The 11617-nt window shown below is 33.9% G+C and overlaps 1 protein-coding gene across 1 annotated transcript; it reads right to left on the bottom strand.

Annotated features, from left to right (window-relative positions):
* Positions 1-3395: 3395 nt before the first annotated feature.
* Positions 3396-6602, bottom strand: LOC100893478 (deleted in malignant brain tumors 1 protein). The gene is made up of 5 exons (XM_003730099.3): positions 6525-6602; positions 5637-5960; positions 4719-4802; positions 3897-4100; positions 3396-3454 (listed from the first exon to the last, which is right to left on the bottom strand). The coding sequence occupies exons 1-5, from the start codon at positions 6595-6597 to the stop codon at positions 3396-3398; spliced, it is 744 nt and encodes a 247-aa protein (XP_003730147.2). The 5' UTR covers positions 6598-6602.
* Positions 6603-11617: the final 5015 nt, after the last annotated feature.

Genomic DNA, 11617 nt, shown 5'->3' with positions numbered 1-11617 from the left:
AAAATCAATGTTTTAGGATAATGCGCTAATTTGTGCGTGTTTTAATGCCCCGTTATTTAATTCATGATATACAATCTTCGATAACTATAAGTTGGCTAATGCTTGTTTTTGCGTGTTTTCTGTATGTTTGCAGTTGGAAAAAGGATGAAATTATACAAGTTTTTGTTCGCATGTTCTACTCATTACACATTTAACAATCGATGAGAAATCATTAAAAAGGGACAGCGAACAGTTGCTGTGATACCATTTCTGATGTAGGAATTCTAAATCTTGAAATTACATGCGCTCTTTTATCTCACCACCTGGTCAACAGTTGCAGATTAGCGCATAACTTTTCGGCGGCTTGGAACATGGGGTAAGAGGAGAGCGGCTTGATTCAAGGCCTTCTCTATCACGTCCCTGGTACTACCTTTAAGATATGTTAGTGGTATACATTTCATGTCAAAATTATATTCAATTACAAAGTTATTGAAGATTTATATTTGTCAAGGTAATTTTCACGTTTTACAATATTAGACACGTGATTACGTAATGGAGATGACGTCAAAAGTCCACAAACACATGCACTAATGGTCTTCATAAGAAGTCTGCACAACATTCCGTTGTTGAAATATGATGGTCGACAGTCATGCATGAAAAACAAGAAAATGGCGCATGGAAGGTCACGTGACCACTTTGTCGAGAAAAAAATCTTGATGTTATGTTCTGGACCTTGACTAGAGATTATTGAGATATTTGCCAAACAAATTTACATGAGAGAATAAAAAGAAATACATAAATAATATTTATAATCAAGAAAATAAAAGAAACTCGACGAAATTAAGAAGTGATCCGTTGGATCACCTAATAATAATAATCATAATATTAAAAATAATAATAAAAATAATAATTACCATTAATAAGTAAATAAATAGATAAATTAATCTGTTTAAATTAATTTTTTTTTAAATCGAAGATATCTTTAAGCGATATGTACTGTGCCTATTGTATGTCGACGGTTTTAAAAAAGATAGCGCTGAAAATTATCAGGATAATAACGTCTGGGTTGTTTTTACACTCCCGCATCCCCCAATGGATTTGGAAAGTTTGTGTGTCATTTTCATCGTACTAAATAAGACAATTAAAACTCCAAGTAAAACATTCTTTAGGATGAAATATGCAGCATCGGTGAAGCGCAAGTACGTAAGCACATCTCGTCACCTTTGTCATACTGTATGTGCTGCTATATTCAAAACTATCCCAGAAGTTGAGCTCCCCGAATCCAAGCTGACGACAGATGTTCGAGATATACTGATACCGAGACAAATATCAATAATAACGAAGATACATTTTACTCCAACTGCCACTTACCAGCTTGACCTCTACCCGGCCTGAATACTCGTTTTGAGGCATGTTTTAATTATAAATATTATTCAAATATGTATTATCAAGTGTGATTAAGAGATTCAGTGTTAATGTATTGAAATATATTCCGTTTTATAAACCTCGTAGAAATGAAAAATATATATTAATTGCATATTAAACAAGTGCTAATTATATTAATCATTTTTGGGTTCTTTTAAAGTTCAGAGAATACCCTTTGCTTTATTTTACACCTCTACTTTGAAAGATATTTCACTACGTTGTGTATATAGATAAAGGTGACCACAAGGTAAAATATCTCAGAATATATCAGCACTCGAAGGATCGATCCATCGATTAAATCTGCTTTGGCAACATGGTTCGCAAAATAAGTAACGGCTAATGCTGCATTTTCTTTGCAAAAATATATCACATTTGTGTGTTTTCATACATACACATCAATGACGTAATATATACGCTAATTTTGCTGAAGGTATCTCATTTCTTGATTTACCTTAATTTTAACTTGCCCTAACCCCACCAAAATAATATTTAAAAACATGATAATAATAATAATAATAATAATAATGATAATAATGATAATAATAATAATAATAATAATAATAATAATAATAATAATAATAATAATAATAATAATACAAATTATAATAATATTAATAATAATAATAATAATAGGAAATAAAAAAGTAAATGAATTTTATGAAAATATATTAATTAAATTATGTATTTTTTAACAACTGAGGGTAACATCAATTCCATCATTTCGACGTAGGTGTATTTATCGTCGGTTTGAATTAAGTTATATATAAATATATACAATTTTATTGAAATCAAAACATCAAAACCCAAGAGCAAACGGTTCGAAGACTGACACCTGTCTCGGGTACAAACTAAAATTTAAATCAAATATACATAATAAAACAGCAGTAATGAATAAATATATAAGTTACATAAGTTAAAATATCAACTAACTAAACTATCACCACTAAATATTGCAAAAAGGACATATGAACAATAACAACAATCAATATACATCATTACAATTACATCAACAGAGGACTTTCGAGCTGTGCAATAACTAAATCAGGCGTAGACCTAGAGTCTATTTATACAAGTCCACGCTTATGGAATTATCTACCACACATTGCATCAATTGATTTAAACCAAAACCTAGTTATGCGCCGTCTATAGAAATCAGCACCAAAATAAGTTTGTTTTCCAACTTCCGAGATGGTTAATTAAACATCATTTATTTATACTATCTTTATTTCAAACCGGAATACATTATATATAAATTCTTTGTTAACGACAAACAGGCTGCATTTCTATTTACACATCACATCCCAAGCACCGTTTTGAAAAATCGTTGATTTGGGGGACTACCATTTCGCTACTACAAAACCCCCATTCAAAGCCGTCGATTTGTGCTCATTCCGATTTGTAGGAGTGTAGTGGGCTTGCGCCACTTGTCACTGTCCTGCATGCGTAACATAGAATCGAGGTGAGTCACGTGAGCAAACAAAAATGAATCGTCTCGAATTTTAAAGAGCGAGCATTAATATTACACAATCTCGGCAGGCGTTCAAAAATCAATTGAGGGAATTTTTCTAGTTTGATTTTTCGTCATGTGACAAAAGTGACAATTTTGTATTGCAGTGAAAAAGCACGATAAAGTTACGATAATGATGAATTTCGTATCCGGACATCTTCCCCCTGGACTTCCACCCCCCCCCCCCCCCCCATGGGTAAGCACCCCCAGTCAACTACCCCCTAGGACAACGTCCCCCTAACGCAACCACCCTCTAGGACGACTAACCCCAGGACAACTACCCCCCAGGAAAACTATCCCCTAGGGCAGCTGTCCGGGGGTGGTTGTCCTAAAGGATGGTTGTTGTAGGGGATAGTTGTCTGGGGGGTAGTTGTCCGTGGGTAGTTGTCCTAGAGGGTAGTTGTCCTAGAGGGTAGTTGTCCTAGAGGCAGTTGTCCTAGAGGGTTGTTGCCCTAGGGGGTAGTTGTCCTAAGGGGTAGTTGTCCTAAGGGGTAGTTGACTGGGGGTTGTTATCAGTGGGTGGATGTCCAGGGGGTAGGTGTCCTAGAACCGATATATTTATCTATCAAAGAAATTCAGGTGCATTCGGCAACGGATTGGCGCCGCCAACGTCATAGTGAAGATGGTTCGATTTTAAGTGAGACGTACTGTGCTAACTTTATGTCGACGTTTTTAAATTTTTAAGACAATAGTTTTTTTTTTTTAGTAGTGTAAATGGCAGTCCAAAAGTTCGACGACTTTTCAAAATGGTGATTGGGCATATTGACGTCCATATGTCATTATGAAACAACCAAGCAGCCGCCTTAGAAATACATGATGCACACACGCTCTGGCACCTCGAAACAGATCTTGAACTTTTGTGTGTCATCTTTATCATAGTTGGTATGATAAACTCCCCCCCCCCCCTTATGATAGTCCTTAGAATAAAATATGCAGCTTCGGTGGTGCGCAACTCCGTAAGGACATCTCGTCACCTTTGTCATACTGTACGTGATGTCATATTCAAAACTATCCCAGAAGTTGAGCTCCCCGAATCCAAGCTGACGACAGATGTTCGAGATATACTGATACGGAGACAAATCCCAATAATAATAAAGATACAGTCGACTCCAACTGCCACCTGCCAGCTTGACCTCTACAAGGCCTGAATACTGATCAGGTCCGTATCTAAGCCGCAATCCCGGACCAACTGTATAAAAGAAAGAAATAAAGTTTCTTCAATTGTCATGGCTATTCAGACTATGGCTCTTTGATACTGAGATATATAAGTGTAAGTGTTATTGATCTATTCATGTTTTAGTTTTTTTAATATAAAGGAATACGACTTTTGACTTCTCGTTATCATTACTGTAGAGATCGTTTTGTAATAATACCGTGGGAAAGTCTTAAATGTCAACCTATTTACTTACAATGATACCCCCTGGCATTACTACTGGCCCACAGGGCAAATACAAGTGCACCGTTCATACCCGGCATTGAAAGGCTGACAGTCTTTCTTAGTTCTAAAACACAGAAGCAATTTTAGCACTCCTATTCAGACTTGAGATGGTGATTTAAAAGCTTGTTCTTTCATTAATTTCGAGAAAAAAAACAAAAAATTAATATTGACTATATGAAGGTAGCATAATGTTAACATAGTCAATATAGTCTATAGAATCTAGATGATGAAATTATTCAAAACCATGGTCGGGTCAACATGGCATGTGCGTTTAATCTCAATTTGTAGCAGATCTGCTAGCATAGAATGGTCAATGATCTGTAGTCGGTCTAGCGGTGAAACTTCGATTATATTAATGCAATTATTTACCATAAGATGATGGGTCGTAATCCGGGTCAACGTCTGACGATCCTGCGATTGACGAAGTAAACTCATCATCTTGTTCGTATGTACCTGCAAATTTGTCAACGGTTAACAATGTGTAGAGCAGTTAAAAGAGGGGGAACTTGACATTATGAGGTACATGTCGTTAATAGTAAGATGACTGGTTAAGTTGTATGTGTAATGAGGAAAGTTATACGGTAAAGTTATACGGTACAAACCAATAGACCTGTATCTACTAAAAACGATTAGAAATGTTCAGGATAAGTCTATAGTTGTTAATATCATGTTTGTTTTAAAAGATGCAAAGAAGACAAAGTTAAGGGGCAGTACCAAAATCATATGCAGATGATATTGTTTAAAAGTATTACTATCACTACTGTAATGAATCGGTTTATTTATAAAAAAAAAATACTACATCGGATAAGATCTGACAAATTAATAACTTTACTCCCCACTTTGCTATTAAATGGTTTCGAGATTTCTTTTCACAAACATTATTAAATATTACTTTGATGTTGTAGCCATTTATATCGAACATGTCAAACCTTGCCCTAACCAAGTATAATATTTTGTCTTAACCGACTGAATACTCTTCCCTAAAACATATCGAAAAATCACCGACATCCATCCTAGCTGCTGTTTACCACATATCATAAGGAAAAAATATCAGGTGAAAGATAGCAGATTTTCCCCTGTCAAGAGTGTTTAAGAGTATCCACTACAATCTACAAAGTCAACTGTCGTGACCATAGCCCTTTACTAGAGATAGACACTTGATTCAAAGTCGCCTGATTTACGGTTTGTATTTCTTTAATAAGTATGGAAATCAATAGACCTATTTAAACCTTCAAAGGGTTTATTGTAAATTATATCATGTATCTATTTTCACCTCAAATCACTCACTTGCGGGAGGGTAGCAGACTATGCCACTTTCAACTGTAGTATTTGTTCGCGTTCTCTTGGTAACTTTGCATTCTGAGAGGTGTTCTTCATGGCCGTAACACTTTACCCTAGACAAGCACTCGGTACCGTTTCCAGCAGGTGGACCACCAACGACTGTGATACCGTAGGGGTAGCCAAAGCCTAACTCCCGGCAGACCACCTCAGCATCGTTCATGTCCCAGTCAGCAGCACAAATGCCTCCCCAATCTCCATCGATAAACACGTCTACACGGCCGGCATATGGATAGTGGGTCGGTCCCTTTTCCACAAACTGCACTTGATATTCTGCCATTTGAAGCAGAACAGACAAAATAATGATGTACCACTCCAGGAATCGAAAAAAGCAGTACAAATAACAATTAGTATTCTATTTTATCGCTAATCTAAAAGGCTGTACTTGTTTCCATTTTCCAAACTTAAAATCAAGTATGGTTAGAAAGTGTGATTTAATTCAATAACGGTGCCTTTTTAGAGTTTATTGTTTCTCACGATATGCCTTTATGTTTAAAATACGTAAGAAAAGTGACCTTTGTAATAATATCTTCAGTTTTTTACAGGATCTTTGGGTAAATTATGTTAGACACGTATATACATATAGTTATGAACTCTTGTACAGCCTCAAGATAAGGTTATTTGTTTTTAACAGATATTGTTATCTATTGCATGTCAATGGAATGTAATATATCATGTATATAGTGATTATAGCACAAAAGACCAATGGTTGATCATTCATATTTGTAAACATACTAGGCCCATGCAAATATTGCAAATGAAAACTCCGTATAATACTTGTATTAATCAAAATTATGTGCTGAGCAAGTATTGAACAAAGACTAGGATAATACTCACGACTTTCCGCTGATGAAACGGAGAAGAAGCCAAGAAGAAAACATAATACCAGTTTCAACTCCATCGCTGTCATCTTCATATCCGACTCACAGCAAGAAGAACTAATTAATGAAAAAAATATGTTCGTCAACCTTTTAATATATGCGTCCAGTGCAGCAATGGTAACGCGCGAAAACGTGCGAGAACAAATGGCGCGCACACGTAATTGCTGTTTCAACGGCCAATGAGGAAATACAGGAAGATAAACAAACTTCGCTGGAAAGAGTCATTATACCTGAGAAAAACAGGAAGTACCCACTTTCAATGCGTCAACCGATATCAGTGTATCATTATCAATATGTTTAACCAGGATCTTTGTTTGTGATTCCTTTGAGTAAAATAACATAATTGCACAAATGAAGAAAAAATGTTCATACTAAATTACATCTGTCACTAGAAAGTCGATATCAAAATGTCAGTGTGTCAGATGTCATCTTTATTATTGATATGGATATAGTTTTCTGGTATCTCGCCAATAAGGAAATAAAGCTAAACTGGTATCCATGTCTTTTTCAGTTTTTTTCTTTTTCAACGTTTGTTGATTTGTTTTTAACATATTTAGTGACAAGGTCCAGGATTTATTTTCGAGCCCTAAATCTAAATACTCGTTAGGATGTTTTTAAGATCAAAACAAATTAAATTTGTTGCCATTACACCAATTTCACTACAATCTGCAAAACAGAAGTACACCTCTAAACAACCATAACTCATTTTGTTAATCGATGGTTCCGTTTCTACCCTTTATCTGCTAAATATGAAATATAGCTTGAATGGTGATGTTTCGAGTGAACGATATTGCTTTACTCATAAATATGCTCTATAAACTGATATACTTTTATGTGTTGCATCTACTAAATACAACAGGTTAAACTATGCTTCATATTCAAACTGCATTCGTGGTTTATTTCATTCAATTTAGGAAAAATATTGCTAGTCTATTTGATATCAGCATTATCATTGGAATGAAAATTCTATTCATGGAGAAAAGTTGATAACCGATAAAAACTGCATCCGTTTCCAGAAGTATTTTGAGATGTTTCGCAGTATTAATAGATTCTATTTAATATGTTTGGTACTTTCATATTCTGGTTTTATTTTTGGAAACAAACTTAGATTGGTATTATATTCTTATTACGTTATCTTTCAAAACTCCAATTTAATAGATGAACGTATACACATACTTCAACGTGCGCTTTGAGAACGTAACTGCTAAGAAATAAGTTATTTTAAAAAAAGAAGCACGAATCTAAAATTGTTTTTAACAAACAAGGAAGGAAATCGAAGAAATTTGATGATCACGCTTTACGTTTCAAATCCTTCCAGGCTCTATTTCAAAACAGGCAAAAAGCCAAAGTATTCTTATAAAATATCATAAACAAACCTCTTGAAGGCTTGCATGACCGTTGAGGTTTATCTTTTAACCATGTCACGAGAACTTACATAACTAAAATAAAATATAATAAACCCAACAAAGCGCAAAGCGGGATAGATTTGGTATTACAGTCAGAATCGTTTGTAGTCACTAATACAATGTTTCTGCCCTTAGTTTACATGATATCTTTGAGTCAATTATTGGCCCTTAATGTGAATTAACGAATCATTTTACAATACAATGAACCTGGACACATGGCAATTGGGAATGAGGAAATAAATATAAGAATATTTTAAATGATAAGTTCATTAAACAAAAGAGGAAGACATTCATATTACAGGGGAAAGTATTTGAACAGATCCAGGGTATTTGTTTCAACATTATGAGTTAGCTCTTTTTTTTGTTTATAATTGCAGGGTAATTCAAATAGCAGAAAAACAGTATTTAATTTTGATTTTGAAAAGAATATACACATAATTGTTTCATTTTTAGATCTTACTTAAGACAGATATTCTCAAAATCAACGAGTGCAATTTTCTTAGACACGTCATTTAATTCATATACTAAAATAGATTAACAGTTATTTTTAAAATCAGTTTTGAATTATAGACTGGCGAGAGGAAAAAGTCATTTGAGCGTATCACTTTCAATTTTAATCAGCATTCTTTGAGACCTATAAATTAAAACTTAAAAGGAGTAAGTATATATCCAGAGTATATTTTGCCTCAATACAGTCAAGAAGAAGAGTTTCGTTTATTTGTATGCCATGTACATGGATGGTAGTGCCTATAATTTTTAGCAGTGAATCTTCATGATAGTTTTCCCTTGCATGATTATATAATGAGATCTTTTGAAATGTTTCTGATTTGACATCTTTCAGGACTCAGGAGGCTTTCTGGATAGCGTCTCTTTATTGCAACAATTCACGCCATGTACGATATCGTATAGCTTGGCTAGGAGAGTCCGACAAAACAAATCCAAACAAGAGCAGTCTATGCCTTTGAATCTACCATTCAACCCTGTCTGTTAGGATCTGGGAATATTTTGTAACAGTCATACCATAAATGATAACCATTTCTTGCAGTAAAGCAATCTATTGGTCATACAGTATTCAATTAAATGTGTATTTGAAGGATTAATTGAAGCTTAATTGATATAAAGTTAAACAATTAGTATATTTCTAAATGTGAACCATTATCATTAGCTGTTGTTCCTGATGGATGATTTACTGTAACTAAGATATCATAAATGATTAGCGTTCCCCTTTTTTTGGGGGGGATTAGAACATTTCGAATGGAATGCACATACGTATATTTGGCGGCTTTTAGCTCAAAACTGTTAATAGTAATGGATAACATTTTGTAGAAAGTTTAGAGAAATTGCGCATGGGTGTAGTGGATTGTAGGCATATGCTGTCAAAACTTTGGAACTTGAGAGAGTATGACAAAGTATCCCATCAGAGTCATAAAACGTAAAGTTGATTGATCACCGTGATTTTCTTTAAATTAGTCTGAAATGTATAAAATGTAATGAGTAAAAAATACATTTACCCAAAGATATGAAATGTATCGTGTACACGATATTTGGTTTACAAATAGGGGGGGCTGTGTGTTTGTGTGTTTGCTGTTATTTGAGGGGACACAAAGGCTTTCTATATTTGTATTGATATTTTATTTTTTTCATTTCTCTTTTATGTAGATACATCTATTATATTAATTAATATATTTGACAATTCACCGATGTTATATGGTTATTGTTCATTTCACCATAGTATAGAGATACAAGTATTGACAATATACTGATGCTATAAAGTATAAATTTATAAATAAAGTATTGAAATATTGAATAATAAAAGGTTACTGTAAAAGTGCTGCATATTTTCATGACTTTCATTTTTAAGAGTGTGTGGTAAGTGGATTATTTGTCAACAGATAAACACAGTTTAATGAAACACCTTATGTCCAATATTTTTAACTTACTGATCAATATTCGTCACCAATTTATTCCAAAAAATTATACAGTAGCGTGTTAACCAGGAGGAGAGAGAGAGAGAGAAAGAGATGAAACTGGACTGTGAGAACAATATCTTAACTTCATCGTTAGACTATCGAACCGGCATGTAAGGAACCGTCGACTTTCAACAGTTTTCGTACACTTTTGACTGTATACAAATTAATTCATCGAAGTCCGTCTGCACTCCTTTTTTAATGAAGCAAACTGAAACAAGGTTTAACATATGATACTGCTGTGTTTCTTTCTTAAAATAGATGAAAAAAAATCAATTTTGTTAAAACATTTTTATGACAATTGCTCTTGAACTACATGTTTTATGTGTATTGTAGGTTTTAAACAATCATGTTCTGGAGTATTTTTACTGCAATCGTTAGATAAACTTCTTTTGAGCAAATCGTATTTTTCTCTCTCTTTCATTTCTCGTATACTTTCTCGATTATAGAAACGGATGTTATTTAATTTTTCTCCACTAATGTAGATGCATTTTATTTAAACGCTGTTACACCTATCTAATGAAATTCAAGGTGGTCAGCATATGCCAGATCTCATTCAAAGATATTGTAGTTGTTGTATCGTCATATCGGAATATCGTACACAGCTGCGTATGTTTCACCATTTTTTTTATAAATAACTACACAATCGTTATATCTACAGACGATAGAAGAAGATTTTTAAAAACTGTATATTTTTCAATACAAATATAATAACTTAGCTTATTTTACCTCCGTCCCAGTCTCTCTATTTCTTTCTTTTTCAATTTCTTTCAATTCGGTTTTGGAATGGGAGAGGAATATATCTAATCACGAATTTAATGAGATATTTAGATTATGTCTTCGGCGTTATGACCTAGATATAAGAGTAAGAAAAGACTTGAAGACAAAAAAATGTAATGTTAGTGTTCAGCAAGTATAATTGTAAGAGAAGGAAAAACGGAAAGGTTTTTCATTCCCATTTAACGCACTCAACTGTGTTATGTCAGATTAAAGTTATCATTATTCAATATTAATGCCATCGTACAAAATGGTCGTCATATCTGGGCGCTCTTTCTCCCAAATGAAGATGAATTTCATGTTGTGAAATCAAACAAAATAAGCTACAAGCACAGACAATAGACATACGTGTATTTGAAGGTTCATCTCATGATATCACACATTTTACTAATTTATGATCTTACAAAGAACAACAAGTAAAACAAGAATAATACTCTTATAAGTTGAAATTATTACTCAAATAACAAAAGAGTATCACATAATAAATTCTAATAAATTCAGCCAAGCATACTCTATGAAATACGTCATCAATATACCACATAAACCACACAACTGATCAATTCGAAAGAAAAAAATGTTTAGAATACTTTCTCTTACGTGGCAGACAACGTCATTGTCGTCAACAGATGCATGTTCCGGAGACCAACTGTGGATAGTAAAGTGTAAGCGTGTCATTCTTTGACCATCCAATGAACATCCAAAGGAAATGGACAGAAGTTTCTCTTTCTTGTTTATATACATTTGCTGATAGATGTAACAGAGAGAAATTGTAATCTCGTATCAACTTATTTTTCATCTTGATTATCAGGTTATTTTCAATTGATGCATCGGGATGAAGGAGGCCTCCCGAGTGCCCCGCCTTGTGAAGTCCATATCAATAGCCATTGCCAGGAGAAAGG

The sequence above is a fragment of the Strongylocentrotus purpuratus genome, unplaced genomic scaffold, assembly GCF_000002235.5.
Source record: "Strongylocentrotus purpuratus isolate Spur 01 unplaced genomic scaffold, Spur_5.0 spur5_scaffold_17, whole genome shotgun sequence".
In the NCBI taxonomy this organism is placed as follows: Eukaryota; Metazoa; Echinodermata; class Echinoidea; order Camarodonta; family Strongylocentrotidae; genus Strongylocentrotus; species Strongylocentrotus purpuratus.
This window is presented reverse-complemented; position numbering and strand designations above follow the sequence as displayed.